Source organism: Pelophylax lessonae (genome assembly GCF_965119305.1).
Source record: "Pelophylax lessonae genome assembly, chromosome: 2".
Taxonomy (NCBI): Eukaryota; Metazoa; Chordata; class Amphibia; order Anura; family Ranidae; genus Pelophylax; species Pelophylax lessonae.
This window is the reverse complement of record NC_138769.1, coordinates 293,999,299-294,015,536: the sequence shown is the minus strand read 5'-3', so window position 1 is coordinate 294,015,536 and position 16,238 is coordinate 293,999,299. Positions and strand designations below refer to the sequence as shown.

General features: G+C 43.8%; 1 protein-coding gene across 1 annotated transcript in view; it reads right to left on the bottom strand.

Moving 5' to 3' along the window:
- TAF8 (TATA-box binding protein associated factor 8) overlaps positions 1–16,238 on the bottom strand; it is a 40,874-nt gene that overhangs the window by 2,252 nt on the left and 22,384 nt on the right. The window contains exons 5-7 of the mRNA XM_082244368.1: positions 5,852–5,976; positions 1,762–1,909; positions 1,474–1,616 (exon numbers count right to left, since the gene is read on the bottom strand). Of these exons, the coding sequence (XP_082100494.1) occupies positions 1,474–1,616; positions 1,762–1,909; positions 5,852–5,976 (416 nt within the window). The remainder of the gene's footprint in view (positions 1–1,473; positions 1,617–1,761; positions 1,910–5,851; positions 5,977–16,238) is intronic.

Sequence of the window (16,238 nt, the reverse complement as noted above, 5' to 3'; positions counted from 1 at the left end):
TTTATTTTTCACACACATTAAAACCTGCATTTTTGGCTATAAAACTACTTAAACCCCCCCCCCCCCCCCCAGCACATTACATATTTTCTGATGGCAGAAGCCCTGTAGAATAAAGAGATGTATGATCTTTGCAAAACTGTATATCAATTCTATATTTTCAGGACAAAAAAAATGCTAAAGTGTATTTTAGTACACACAAACACAATTTAATCCCCATTTGTTTGTACAAAATAAAACAGGTGGCAGTGTTGAGTAAATAGTTACCAAATTCGTCAAACCTCAAAAATGTATACGCCTGCGAAAGGGTGAAAAATGATTGTATTTAAAATGATCAATGTGCGACGCTTTAAATGCCTTTACAGCTCATCAGTTTTGAGTTGACCATAAATAAGGGACCTAGAATCATTGCTCTCATTTTGGCACGCGCAAGGATATACAACATTTGTGGTGCAATAGTTTACATACATGTGTGTGCTTACACATACCTTTGCATTCTTATTCGTATGTGTAAGGCAGGCGATGTGGGTGCTTTTCATTTTTTTTTAATTTTTATTTTATTTTAAATTTAAAAACACAATTTTTTTTGCACTTCACTTTTTTTGCTATTAAAAGGGAGCCAATAAGCCTCATAATTTGTGACAGAATTGGAAAAGTGACGGATTCTCCCTATAGAGACATCAAGGGTCTTTTGGACCCAAAATGTGTTCCCTGACCTCTACTCCAGCTAATCAAGCACAGGCTATGCTTGATCTGCTGTGTGGCAGGTTTTCAGATGGGATTTTGACAGCGCTGAACCCAGAAATGCTCAGAGCTGAGCGTTTCAGTGTTCACACACAGCAGAGGAGATTACAGAACAGATGGCATTTATGTGTGTGCGCAGGACAGTCTCATACCTTTTCTGCTATAGCATGGGGATATGCACTTATGACTTGTTCTGCGAGCTCCACACAATAAGGTGGTTTAGGTTTGAGGCTGTCTGCAAAATAGGAGGGGAATCTCTCCCAGCATTCTGACAGCCCCTAAAGCAAGTATACAAGCCCGCAACAATCGACATTCAGATAAGAAATGCAGTCGCTATACCTAAAACCAAACTTCTGAATTACAAACAGACTCAAAAAGGAAACCTGTGTCCCACCTGTGGTCCTCTTAATCTACCTCCACTTCAAAAGCTTGCATTACATTCTATTTAGTTGGCCAATACATGGCATCAACCTGAATCTAAAAACGTCTGCCTTTGTTGAAGGCTAACAACACTCTGCTACCACTAACAAACTTAAGAGTCCAAAAACAACCCTGTACTGGTGAGAATCTTCCACATTGAAGCATACATTCATCATACGTATCTCTGCTCTAGATGCTGAATTTAGGCAACTACCTGTATAATGGAAACTAAAACAGAAATCTATGGCATCAAGGAAAGCAAAAGAAAGATATATTCAAGAAAGCCACAAATAAGATCCTTAAATACAATACCGCCTGTAAATGCATAGAAAGGTTTTCTGTATCAGTCTGGTCATCTTGTTCAGAAGAATCAGTCTCTTCTACTTGCTGCAGCTCTAATTCTGATGGGAGAAGGGCATTCAAATATGGGATGGACAAAGGGCGAGCAGCAATCACTGGCAAGGAAGGAAATTATAATAATGGTTATTTCCTTGAAAGCATATAATCAGCGAGCAAGTAAAATAAATGAAAAGCAATTATTACAAAAATACAAAGAGCTGGTTGGCTTACACAGCACTTTAAATAAAATTGCTGTCTTACGTGGGAAAATGCTGGTGTCATCCTTGAAAAGACTCTGGGTTTCGCCGGTCTTCGCCATAAATCGCGTTAGTGCTCTTTCCACATCTCTACGTTGAGATGCTGCCTTCTCTCGAAGGACCTGGTAATCTCCCACTGGTTCTCTGCAGGTCTGCAGTAAGAGTAAAAGACTGTAAACTTTTCTTCTATGTCTCCCATGGGCAGTCTCCCTTCAATGGAACTGCCTCCAACATTATAGCCTGCAACAGCATCTCTAATTCCGACACCTCAAGGAGATCCCAGAAGCCCACTTTCCCCTGTAGGCTGACAATGCTAAGCCATTGCCTAACAATTAGCAGCAGCATTGTAAACCTGCTGCGAGTGCTCCTTAAAGCGGAGTTCCACCCTATTTTTTCACTTTACACAGTCAGATTAAAAAAACCAGAAAAAGAATCAAAAAGAATTGGATAATTATAATGTTTTTTTTGTTTCACTTACCTTATTTTTAATGAAAATTAACTTGCCTTCTTTCCTCTTTGTCCTTATGCAGCCGCAGGCCCCGACGTCACTTCCTCCATTGAATTGACTCCTGGGAGATGAGCGTCATTAATCCCAGGAGTCAATGCGCCTGCACCGGTGTCCCTCGTCACTTCCGGCGCAGGCACGTCATTCCCTGCTAAAATAATTAGAACAGCTTCTGGGCATGCGCAGAACCAGCTGCGGGATGACACGCCTGCCCCGGAAGTGACGAGCATGGCATTCTGGGACTCCGACATCCAGGAAGAGGGACACGAAGAGGGACGCTACAGCTTCAGCTGACCACACCGCAGATGGCAGCACTGGACAAGAAATTTTCAAGGTAAGTTTTTCTTCTTACAGGTACACTAAGCAGGGGACAGTTCAGAGGCTATCGTTGCTTAAATGCACTAGCCCTGACTGTCCTAGGGGTATTTTTATCCCCAAAAATTTTTTGGCCAGAACTCTGCTTTAAGTTGGCCCTTATGCTGCTAGTTGAGAGGCAATAGTTTGGTGTTGTTGCAAACTTGCAAAAGGAAGCTCTGTTTTTGGCAGGATCTCCAGGTTAAAAACTTTGCAACAGATTTACAATAAAATAATTTGCTTCGAAAAACCATGTACAGTGAGGCATGATGCCTAACATATTTATAAATTAGATTTAAGGTTTACATACAGCTTAAAAACAATAAGGGCAAATTCACACTGGTCCTCAGTCAAATCACAGAGCAGCTGGAGTGATTCAGCGCCAGCTCACTGCACCGTCCCCCTTTTTTTTTATAAATCTTTATTTGAAGTATACAAAACGTACACTTAATTCGGCAGCACAATGCGCTCCCTGACATTGCTCTGCGATTGGGGCCAGTGCGCTGCGATAAAATGCAGCACTAGGCTGCATTGCAGTGTGACTGGGACACAAAGAAAACAATGGTGTCCTATGTGTCCCTCTGGTGACAGACGTTTAACCATGTGGTAAAATGTCCGTCACTGCAGTGTGAATTGGCCCTAAAAAAACATTTGAAAGGGAAGTGGTGTCGTCTCCTAGCTGTTTTGTCTGGCAAAGGTGTATGAATCATAAAAGGGCTGGGCAAAATTACAAATTCTTTGGCAAATAGGGCAGTTCACATCTGTATTTCATGTTTGTCTGAGTTAACCCTAGAGCTCTGCTTTAAGTAATTTTTCACATTTCTCCCAGAAATCACAAATTATTAACAATCATTATCAATACGTATATATTCTATTTTGTTATACAATTAACACACTAACAAATCTCTTGTTTAACATAGACAAACATTGAACAGTAGAAATAGAAGAATAAAATTTAAATTAATACTTTTCTATTCTGTATCTATATCTACAGTCTCATTTCTGTTCTCCTATGTGTATCCAAACTGCTTGACTTGCTCTTCTCTAACAGGCTAACCTGATCCTTTTTGTCACACCTAACTCATTTCTTGACCTCTTCACCGCGCATACTCACAACTGAAACCCAACAAAAAGTGTCTCACTATATCCTCAAAACGAAAGCTGACCTAAAAAAGCATTTCTTTTTGTTTCGGATAGTCACCACCTGGCAGTGCCAAACAATGAGTTTTGGGAATTGTGCCCTCATACATATATAATCCTCCATGGTCTGCTTCAATAGTCCCTTATCTACTATACCCTTCACTCAATACTTTTCTCTACCTAAACCACACTTATCTATTTCTATGCCATTCAATACCATCAGTATGCAGACAACACCCAAAACCTGTTTACCCTCATCTCCCTTTAGATGACCACATATCTTACAAAATGACTGAGCAATCTCTATCATCTTTAGATGTACCAACATCTGTATAGCAAAATGACCACATAAAAAACCAACAAGTTTTTTCATCCAGTCATACAGGCCCTTATACTACATAGTTGTTGGTAAATCTAACACAGGTTATACAATTAGACTAAAGTATGGGCCACTTCTGTCCTAACAAGCATACCTAGATGCTTCGACATCTCTATGTGGATGCCAAAGAGGTACTGTAAATAATACTGTCATTTGAACTATCCCTAGCTTTCTGCCTGGCCCCATTAAAGCGGTTGTAAACCGCTGCACTTTTTTCCCCCTTATCTGCAAGGCAAAAAACATAATGTGCTAGTATGTCATCACTGGAGACGGTGTCCATCTATACCCAGTCTTCCTTTCAGGCTCGCGGTTCCGGCTCTGTGACTGGCTGGAGCCACGAGGACATCGCTCCCGCCAGTGACGGCACATTGCTCTGAAGAAATGGAACAAGTGGCCGTTCATTCAGAGCGCATGCACTAGTGATGTAACTGGCTGCTAGCACAGTAAATATCTCCTAAACGGTGCATGTTTAGGAGATATTTACACTACCTTATAAGTAAGCCTTAATATTAGGGATCGACCGATTATCGGCCGATATGCACTTTGCTCGATATATCGGAATCGGCTTTTGGATTTACCGATATTGCCGATATTTAGGAAAAGTGCTTATACCGGGGTGATGCCTGAAGCTAGAGGCATCACCCCGGTTCCGGCGTCCATAGCCGACGGTCGGCTGACTTGTAATGACAACCGATGCGGCTGAGAAGCCGCTCGGCTGTCATTACAAGGAGCGGGAAGGGATGTCCCCCCCCCCTCCCGCCGCCTTCCATGGCTCGCCCGGGTCTCCCGTCCCACTGGGAGACCCGGGCATCCTACCTCCACCGCCTCCGCTGCTGAAGACCCGGTGTACAGCGTCTCCATGTAAAAAAAAACGGAAGTGATGTCATGACATCACTTCCGGGTACTCTGCGCCGAATTAAAAAAACTGACAGCATTCAAAACTGTTTTTCGGTGCAGAGGAGGGGTTTGGGGTCTTTTAGACCCCCAGATACCTCCACAAGAGTACCTTTAGAAAAAAATAAAAACAAATAAAAAAAATTTTTACATACCGATATCCGATGACCAAAATATCGGTATCGGCATTTAAATAACTATATCGGTCGATCACTACTTAATATAGGCTTACCTAAAAGGTAAAACTTAAAGATGGAAGTTTACTTCCTCTTTCATTTTTCCACACATTCAGAAGACCATCCATTCCTGCCACTTGCACAACATCTTTAAATGCCATACCGTCATAACTCTAAAGTGCATACCATTATAATCCCTCATGCCTGGTCTTCCACAAAGACCTTTATCCCTACAACCTATCATTAATTTCCCTGCAGGACTTATTTACACCTAAAACCACTCTTTCTGGAGGTCCTCTCGGCCAGTTTCTTTACTGGATTCCAGAGAAACTGAAATTCGGGTTCCCATGCTTTGCCTTCAAAATACGAATGCAATGTCTGTGCCCTCACCTCAGTTCTGGTTTGAACTGCAATTTTTCTATTGAGCAGCCATTGTTCCTTGCAATTCTTTTATATGTCATACGACACTCACTTAACCTAGGATAGGTTTAAACAGTTCCTCAAAACCCACCTTTGAATAGTGCATGTTCATTTTGATGGGCCCTCTTCTCCTCGTGTCATATTTATGTGATTTATCCAATAAACAGTGCTGTGCTATACTGGCTTGTAATTAATAAAGAATAATAAATGTTATTTATGCTCCTACCGGCGTCTTGATGTAAGTGTGGGGATCCGGGAATTCTGGGAGGTGACCTGGAATGTGTGCGGGATGTGGCTTGTTCTGCCCTGCACTTAAAGCTTTTGGGGCAACAGGATGATTTGTCACAGGGGCTGCAAATAAAAAAACAATGCATGAGCAACTGGTCATCTTTTATTTTAGTTTAGGATAAAGTGGTGAGCGGTCAGAACTCCTTTCATGTTTTCATTTAGGTCTGTATCACCTTCAGGCAGATATACCCATTCTATTTGTCCTGATGCCCAATGTCACCAGGAGTGAAAGTAAAAAAAAAAATCCAACATTTTGAGTAGTCAACAGAACAGCAAGAATGGGGAAATCTTTAACGGAGGACCTTTGTCAGCTGTAACAACTGTCTAGGAGCGTATTTCTCTCTCTCTCTCTTTCTGTTGCATCTCCAGGACAGGAAGTCTAGGAAAATGTTTCCAATGGGGCACAGACTGCACAAAAATAGACTGATAGGAGGTAGAGGCTTTAACCTTTCCCTATTCTATCCAAAACTAAAAAGAAAATCTTGAGTATACAAACACTTGCATTTTTCTTCACCTAATCAACATAAGTCTCCGCAAGGGCACAAAAAAAACGATTGTTTACTATGTACCCCATTCACACAACAATACAATGGAGAGGTGTGGAAAAAAGCAGCATGTCTCCTCACCAGAAATCACGTGAAGACTCCATTAGACAATGCAGTAAAAGTAAAAAGAAAAAAAAAAAAAGGGAAGGGTAAACATTGCCTTGTATGTTGTATTGAAAGTAATGCAAGTTTTTCAAACAGGATTCTTCAGAAGGCTGCCTGTGGTTCTTTGGGAGCTTATTAAAAACACAAACATGTAAATATTCAAAAAATACTAACTATTCTCAAATTAATTATAAATGTTGGTGGAAATAAAAGGATGATCAGTTTAATCAAAATACAAATGGCAACAGCAATACTGCCACTGATTTTTACGAGCAATCTAACGGAATACTGAAATGCTTCAAATGTTATCATATTAATGTTAAAACAATTATTATTATTATAATACAAGATTTATATAGCGCTGACAGTTTACACAGCGCTTTACAATTTGAGGGTAGACGGTACAAATACAATACACTTTAATACAGTAGAAATCAGGGGGCCCTGCTCGTTAGAGCTTACAGTCCAATAAGGAGGGTTAAGAGATAAAAAAAAAAGGAGGTAAGAACTGTGGGAGAAAATAAATGTACAGTTGTTAGGTGGGGGCCAGATAGGCTTCTCTGAGTTTTCAGGGATTGTCTTGAAGTAGACAAAGGAGGAGATAGTTGGACAGATTGGGGTAGAGCATTCCAGAGGATGGGAGAGGCTCGGAAGAAAACCTGGAGGAAAGCATGGGATGAGGTGACAAGGGAGCTAGAGAGCAGGAGGTCTTGGGAGGGTCGGAGAGGATGATTTGGTTGGTATTTTGAGACCAGGTTAGTGATGCAGCTGGGGGCCAGGTTGTGGATGGCTTTGTAAGTTACTGTTAGTATCTTGAATTTAATTTGTTGGTTGAGTGGCAGCCATTGTAGGGATTGGCAGAGAGGGGTAGCAGACACCGAGCGGTTTATAAGGTGGATGAGCATGGCAGCAGCATTCATGATGGACTGAAGGGGGGAAAGCCTATTTAGAGGTAAAGCGGCGTTCCCAGAACCAACCTGCAGTGTACAGCGGGACTGTTCTTTCTATATACGCAGCTATATTTTTAATACACTGTAAGTAATATTTGTTGTGGGAATAAAATACTGATTTTACGGGCTTCACTATGTGGATTGTTCATTTCTTTGGAGCTGCCCAGGGATACTATTTATAAGGGCCCGCAGTAAGAGAGTGCCAGTTTGGAGAAGACTCTTGTGGATACACACTGGTCCTAGGTCTGTTTGATCCCCAGCGAGAGGATTTATCGCCTTTGTTGCCCAGAGTAACCATCCATAAGGGGTCGCAACAACAGGGAGCAAGCTTTTTTTGACCCTAAAGAGAGGGTCCATCGCTTCTGGTGAGTAGGGTCCCAGAAGGGGATTGAGACACTTGGCACTGGTTATTGTTTTGGAGCACCTCAGCACTTTTTTACAGTATCACCAGCACCTTCTTACTGTATTGCACAATATATTGGACTTTTTTAGCACTACTAGCACCTTATAAGTATTGCACTCAATATTTTAAATTTAAGCAGTAGTGCACTTTCAATTATTTATATTTTTTTTATTAACCATTTATGTAATTTGCAAGCGCTGTGTTTCTTTTTGGTAGAGTTTTTACTTGGTGAACAGCAGCTGCATTGTTTATTCACATATATTTCAGTCACTTTTATTCACCTAGCGTGGGCTCTAATTATTCATATAATCTAAGCCAATATGGAGGGAATTGCAGTAGTTACATAGTTACATAGTTGGTGAGGTTGAATAAAGACAAAAGTCCATCCAGTTCAACCTGTGTAGATGTGTGTGGCTGTAATCATCTTGCATACCCCTGAATGTTCTGATCCTTGAGATGTACGTCTAAGAGTCTTTTGAAAGCCACCATACTACCCGCAGAAACCACCTCATGTGGTAGAGAATTCCACAATCTTGTAGCCCTAACAGTAAAGAACCCCCCACGTTGCCTGAGGTTAAAACGCTTCTCCTCTAATCGCATTGTATGCCCCCGAGTTCTCATGCAATTCCTTCGACTGAACAGCTTTTTTTCTAAGCCTAGATCCCCATTTAGATATTTAAAAATTGCTATCATGTCCCCCCTCAGGCGTCTCTTCTCCAGGGAGAATAAATCAAGCGATTGCAGACGCTCCTCATAATCAAGGTCCTCCAATCCCCTAATTAGTTTAGTTGCCCTTCTCTGGACTCTCTCCAGCTCCAACACATCCCTTCTGAGGACTGGTGACCAGAACTGGACCGAATACTCCAGATGAGGTCGGACCAGAGTTTTATAAAGTGGAAGGATTATAGTTTTATCTCTGGAATACATCCCTTTCTTTATGCATGCTAATATTCTGCTAGCCTTGGCAGCTGCCGCTTGACATTGCATGCTGTTGCCTAGTCTATCATCAACCAAGACTCCCAGATCCTTCTCCATTTTTGATTCTCCCAAGGGTTCCCCTCCTAACGTGTATTGTGCTTTTATGTTTCTAGTCCCCAAGTGTAAAACCTTACATTTCTCCACGTTAAACCTCATTTGCCATGTCTTTGCCCACTCCGTTATTTTGTCCAGGTCATTCTGTAGGATATCTGCTTCATGCTGTGCTGTTATTGTCCTGCCTAATTTTGTGTCATCTGCAAAAACTGATATTGAACTACTGATCCTGTCCTCAATGCTGTTTATGAATAAATTGAACAAAGTTGGTCCTAGGACTGAGCCTTGGGGGACCCCGCTTACTACCTCAGACCAGTCTGAGTATGTGCTGTTTATTACCACCCTTTGGATACGCCCTTTTAGCCAGTTCCGTATCCAAGAGCAAACCCTGCTGTCGATACCTGCAGACCTTATTTTATAAATTAAGCGTTTATGGGGAACTGTATCAAACGCCTTAGCAAAATCTAGGTACACCACATCCACTGGTCTGCCCCTATCTAGCTCACAGCTCACCTCCTCGTAGAATGTTAAGAGATTGGTTTGACAAGAACGCCCATTTGTAAACCCGTGCTGGTTACTACTGATGATGCTGTTGTTCTTAGCAAACTCTACGATATAGTCCCTTATCATCCCCTCCAGAAGTTTACATACTACTGATGTCAGACTGACAGGCCTATAGTTTCCCGGTATATGCCTCTGACCCTTTTTGAATATCGGAATCACGTTAGCTTTCCTCCACTCCCCTGGTACATCTCCTGTCCTAATACTGTCCGCAAAGATCAGGAACAGTGGTCTGGATATAACCTTACTGAGTTCCTTGAGTACTCTCGGATGTACGCCATCCGGGCCTGGTGATTTGTTTGTGTTGAGTTTATCCAGCCTTTCCCTGATTTCCCCCTCTGTTAGCCATAGTGGCAAGTCCTGTGTATTACTACTAACTATACAGTCATGGTCAGTGTACCCCTCCGATTCCTGTGTAAAGACTGATGAGAAAAAGGCATTCAGTACGGTTGCTTTTTCAGTGTCCTCTGTAACCATCCTCCCATCATTGTTAATTATGTGTGCAATATGCTCTGCCCTAGTTTTTTTGCTGTTGATATACTTAAAGAATTTCTTTGGGTTTTTTTTGCTATCCTCCGCTATTTGTCTCTCAAAGTCTATTTTAGCCATCTTGATTTTGTGTTTACACTTCCTATTTGCCTCCTTGTATTGGTCGAAAGCCAATACTGTGCCCTCTGATTTATATTTCCTGAAGGCCAATTTTTTTCCCCTAATAAGTTTTTTAACGCTCCGGTTTAGCCAGCCAGGTTTGGCTTTGTCCCTTCTAAATTTATTTCCCATAGGAATGCACTGCAAGATGCCTTTGCTTAATATGTTCCTAAACCATTCCCATTTTTCCTCTGTGGTCAGTGATCCCAGGGTTTGGTCCCAGTTTACCCTTTCCATCAACAAGTACAATTTTGGAAAGTTTGCCCTTCTGAAGTTAAGGGTTCTTATGTTCCCCACTTGCCTTGCTATATTGTTATTTACGCTAAATGTGATCATCCTGTGATCGCTAGAGCCCAGGTTGTCCTGGACTCCTACCTCCGAGATTAGGTCTGGGTCATTAGTGATCAATAGATCCAGGATTGTGTTTTCTCTGGTAGGGGAATCCACCAACTGTGACATGTAATTATCCTGTAAGGTTTCCGTGAATTGACGGCCCTTATGTGAGTGTGTAGTCCCCTCTCCCCAGTCAATGTCGGGATAATTGAAGTCCCCCAATATGATGACTGATCCTAGCTTTGCCACTTTACCCAAAAGTGCTAAAAATTCCAGCTCTACCTCCTCCCCATGTTTAGGTGGCCTATAGCAAACCCCCACAATTACTTTTCCCTTTTCTCCTTCCCTATGGAGTTCTACCCACACGGATTCTAACTCCATACTCATCCCTTCCGTAATGTCACTCCTCTCCATCACCCTTACATTATTCTTGACGTATAGACATACCCCTCCCCCTCTTTTTCCTACCCTGTCCTTCCGGTACACTGAATACCCTTGGATATTTGCCAGCCAGTCATGTGAGGGGTCGAACCAAGTCTCCGTTATTCCCACTAGGTCTATGTCCTCCTCATGTACTAACATTTCCAACTCATCCATTTTATTAGCTAGGCTCCTGGCATTAGCATATACCCCTCTTAGTTTTACGGAAGTTAAACGTGATTGGTTATGTTTATTCCGGTTTGGTCTGCGGTTCTCCCGCACAGACCTACCAATAGACGTTGTGGACCTACTGTCGCTGCTGACCCTACAGCTGCCTTCAGTCCTTTGCTCCCTCCTAACTGACTCTACTTCTGAGCCCTCCCCCCCGTCTCCTAGTTTAAAAGCTCCTCCAACTTGGTGGCCATCTTTCTCCCCAAAAGAGCTGTACCGCCCCCATTAAGGTGCAGCCCATCCTTACTAAAGAGCCGGTAGCCGACTGAGAAGTCAGCCCAGTTCTCCAGGAACCCAAACCCCTCCTTCCTACACCAGTTCCTCAGCCACTTGTTAAGTTCCCTAATCTCCTTCTGCCTCCCCTGTGTGGCTCGAGGTACAGGCAGTATTTCAGAGAAAACCACCTTGGAGGTCCTTTTCCTCAATCTATTACCTAAGTCCCTGAAATCGTTCTTAAGGATCCTCCACCTACCTTTAACTTTGTCATTAGTGCCCACATGCACCATGACCGCTGGGTCATCCCCAGCCCCGCACAACAATCTGTCTGCCAGATCTGCGATATGCCGAACGCGGGCGCCCGGTAAACAACATACTGTTCGGTTCACGAGATCTTTTTTACAGATTGCCCTCTCTGTCCTCTTGATAATTGAGTCCCCCACTACCACAACCTTTCTAACCTTTCCTGAGTTACGGCCCCCCTTCTTCCTGGAGCCGACCCCCCCCCTGGCAGCTGGGGGAGGGCGCATGCTCCAGCACTGCCACCCCTGAGTTGATATCCCCCTCAACCTGCAACTCGGCAAACATGTTGGGGTCTATCAAATCAGGACTGGCCTCCCTGACACTCCTCCCCCTAACATTCCTAACAGTCACCCAGCTGCGTACCTCTGCTGCTTGCGTCTCCTCCATTCCTCCCTCCTCTATGCTTACCCCTGCCAGCGCCTGATGGGTAAAGTCCAAGCTCCTTTCCAGGTTGTAGATGTAGTTGAGGCGAGAGATGACCAGAGAGTGGATTAGAACCTTTGTGGTGACATTGGTTAGGAAGGAGTGTATCTTGGAGATGTTGCAGAGGTTGAGACGACAAGCTTTGGACAGCGTTTGGATGTGAGGCCGAAAGAATAGTTCAGAGTCCAGGATTAGACCCAAGACCTTGGCATGGGGGTACGGGTTGATAGTTGTGCCGTTGATCTTGACAGAGAAATCAGGGGAAGTGGCACGTAGGGGAGTAAAAATCATGAGCTCTGTTTTGGATAGGTAGAGTTTGAGGAAGTGATGTGAAATCCAGGCTGATATGTCTGTTAGTAAGTTGGTGATGCGTGAGGAGACAGATGGCATGAGTTGGGGGGTGGAGAGGTAGATTTGGGTGTCCTCAGCATAGAGATGAAATTGAAAGCCATTGGAGGCAAACAACTGACCCAGGGCAGAGGTGTAGATTGAGGAAAGGAGAGGTCCAAGAACAGAACCTTGGGGGACACTGACAGGGAAAGGAAGAGGAGGAAGTAGTGTTGTGACACTGAAGGAGCAGTGGGATAGGTAGGACAAGAACCAGCGAAGAGTACAGTCAGAGACCAAAGGAGTAGACTTTTTTGAGGAGGAGGGGGTGGTCCACAATATCAAAGGCAGCAGAGAGGTCCAGGAAAAGTAGTACAGAATAGTGTCCGTTGGTTTTTGCTGTTAGTAGGTCGTTTGTGACTTTAAGGAGAGCAGTATGGGTGGAGTGTTGAGGGCAAAATCCAGACTGAAGGGGATCAAGAAATCTGTTTATAGTCAGATGGTCGCTCAGTCGGTTGTAGACAAGTCTTTCAAGGAGTTTGGAGAAGGAGGAGGGTAAGGAGATGGGACGTAGGTTGTTAAGATTGGTGGGGTCCAACATAGTTACATAGTTACATAGTTAGTGAGGTTGAAAAAAGACACAAGTCCATCCAGTTCAACCCATGATGCGTGTGTGTTTGCTTTTAACCGTACATTGTGTACCCCTGTATGTTGTGGTCTTTAAGGTGTACATCTAATAGTTTTTTGAAACTATCTATGCTCCCCGCTGATACGACTGCTTGTGGAAGAGAATTCCACATCCTTACCGCTCTTACAGTGAAGAACCCCTTACGCACTTTAAGGTTAAACCGCCTTTCCTCAAGTTTTAGTGAGTGGCCACGTGTCTTATTGTATTCCCTTTCTCTGAATAGTTTGTTCCTTATGCTAGGGTCGCCAGTACAGTATTTGTACATTGATATCATATCCCCCCTCAATCGTCTCTTCTCCAGAGAGAATAGGTTCAGTGCTTGTAGTCTTTCCTCATAGCCGATGTCCTCCATTCCCCTAATTATTTTTGTTGCCCTCCTCTGGACTTTCTCCAGTTCCAGCACATCCTTCCTGCGGACCGGTGCCCAGAACTGGACAGCATACTCCAGATGTGGCCGGACCAGAGTCTTGTAGAGCGGGAGAATAATCTCTTTATTTCTGGAGTGAATCCCCCTTTTTATACATCCCAGTATTCTGTTGGCTTTGCTTGCGGCGGCTTGGCATTGCATGCCACTGCCAAGCCTGTTGTCTACCAGTACCCCCAAGTCCTTTTCCATCCTAGACTCACCCAGAGGTTCACCCCCTAGTGAATAGCTTGCTTTCTGGTTTCTGGCACCCAAGTGCATTACTTTACATTTTTCTACATTAAACCTCATCTGCCATGTGGTTGCCCACCCCGTTATTTTGTTCAGGTCTGCTTGCAAGATTTCCACATCCTGCATAGAAGATATTGGCATGCCTAATTTAGTATCATCTGCAAATACTGAGATTGTACTAGATATCCCCTCCTCTAGATCATTTATGAATAAATTAAACAGGATTGGTCCCAGGACAGAACCCTGGGGGACCCCACTTTCCACACCCGCCCAATCCGAGTACTCCCCATTAATCACCACCCTCTGGACTCTCCCCTGGAGCCAGGTCTCTATCCAGGTACTCACCTTATGATCCATACCTACCTTCCTTAGTTTGTACAGTAAGCGTTTGTGAGGAACGGTGTCAAAGGCCTTTGCGAAGTCCAGATACACCACATCCACAGGCTTACCTTTATCTAGGTGGCAGCTCACTTCATCGTAGAAGGTTAACAGATTGGTTTGGCACGAACGATTTTTCATGAATCCATGCTGATTTCTACTTATAATACCATTTTCATTACTAAAGTCTTGTATTCTTGTATGTGGTCCCTTATCATCCCCTCCAAAATTTTGCAGACTACTGATGTTAGGCTGACCGGCCTATAGTTACCCGGGATATATCTCGGCCCCTTTTTAAATATTGGTACCACGTTGGCTTTTTTCCAATCAGCTGGCACCATACCCGTCTGTAAACTATCCTTAAAGATCAAGAATAATGGTCTGGCAATCACCTGGCTGAGCTCATTAAGAACCCTCGGGTGCAAGCCATCCGGTCCCGGGGATTTATTTATGTTAAGTTTCTCTAGTTTAGCTCTAAGTCTATCCTCTGTTAGCCATGGCGGCACTTCCTGAGGTGTATTATTTAGTTTGGCCTTACAAGCGGGTTTCGTGTAGCCCCCCGATTCCTTTGTGAAGACTGAAGAAAAGAAATTATTTAACACTTCCGCCTTTTCTCTGTCCTCAGTGGCCATTTTTCCTTTATCATCTTTTATGGGGCCAATGTGCTCTGGCCTGGCTTTCTTACTGTTTATATACTTAAAGAACTTCTTGGGGTTCTTTTTGCTCTCCTCCGCTATATGTCTCTCGTGTTCTATTTTAGCCGCCCTGATTTCATCTTTACATTTCCAACGAGAGCTTTATAAGGATAGGGGTGACTAGCGCATGTTTTAGAGAGTTGGGGAAGATTCCAGAAGAGAGGGGGAGATTGAAAATGTAAGTTAGAGAGTGTGGCGTAGCATTTGCGAGGGAGCAGGATCCAGGGGGCAGGTGGTTAGATGGGTGTTCGAAAATAGTTCAACAACCTTGTTAATACTAGCAGGGTTGAATGAGGGAAGAAATGATTGTACCTGTGGACATAAGTGTTGAGGGGGTGTTGAGTGGGGGAAGTTTATGCACATTGGAGATCTCCTCACGAAATTGTATCAATCTTATTTTGGAAGTGATTAGCGATTTCCTGGGCAGTGAGTGAGTAAGAGCGTGGAGGCAGTGGAAGACAGAGTAGTGTTAAGGCCCGTACACACGCACCGATTGTCGGCCGAACGATCGGCCGTCTTTTGTCCGGTGCTGTCGTGTAGGTTGAAAAGTGCTAAAGACTGCACACGAATTTTGTCGGCCAACAACAACCGACTGCAGAAGTGATGTCATGTGATGGTTAACTTTCCGTGTGTTTTTTCTTCTCTGAGCATGCCCAGTCTTGCTCATCTGCTGTTTGTCGGCCGAATTCTGTACTGACTGAGGAACAATCGGCCGTTCTGGTGTTGGCCAACAAAAATTTTAAAGCATGCACATCAGATTCTGTTCGGCCGAAAAGTCGCAGTCGGTTGTCGGAAGCATCATACTAACAAGCCGACAATCGGCCGATCGGACGGTGGCCGAATATTTACGTCCGACAATCGCTACGTGTGTACGGGCCTTTAAAGTCAGAGAAGTTGACAGAGGCTGGATGATAATGTGTTAATGAGCGTGATAAAATAGCTTTGGCAGTGTGACGGCAGGAATAGTATTTTAGGAGGGCAGATCTATATTGGTTGAAGTCTTTCTGGGTGTCATGGACATGCAATAGTGTCTGGCAGCTTACCTTCTCCTCATGTCTGCATTAGAGGCCAGACTCTCCTTCTGGCTGCTTTTTATCATCTCTCCTCCATGTTTGGCTCCACCCCAGGCCATTCCAGGAAGTCTATATTAACCAGTGCACTGCATGTCTGCTTTGCTGTTCAACAGTGTTTGTTAGTTTGTGTTCCTCTATGCCGTGTGCTTCATCTACCTTTCTGTGTACCGACCTTGGCTCGTCTCTGACTATTCCTGTATGCCTGTAACCCTGACCTTTGGCCTGTCCCTTGGTTACCCTCCTCTGCCTTGCCCCAACCTTGGCTTACCCTTCACTATTCCTTGTGTCCTGAGTGGCTGCTTCCCCTCTCTCCCTACGGAGCGTGATCCGGGGGACCCC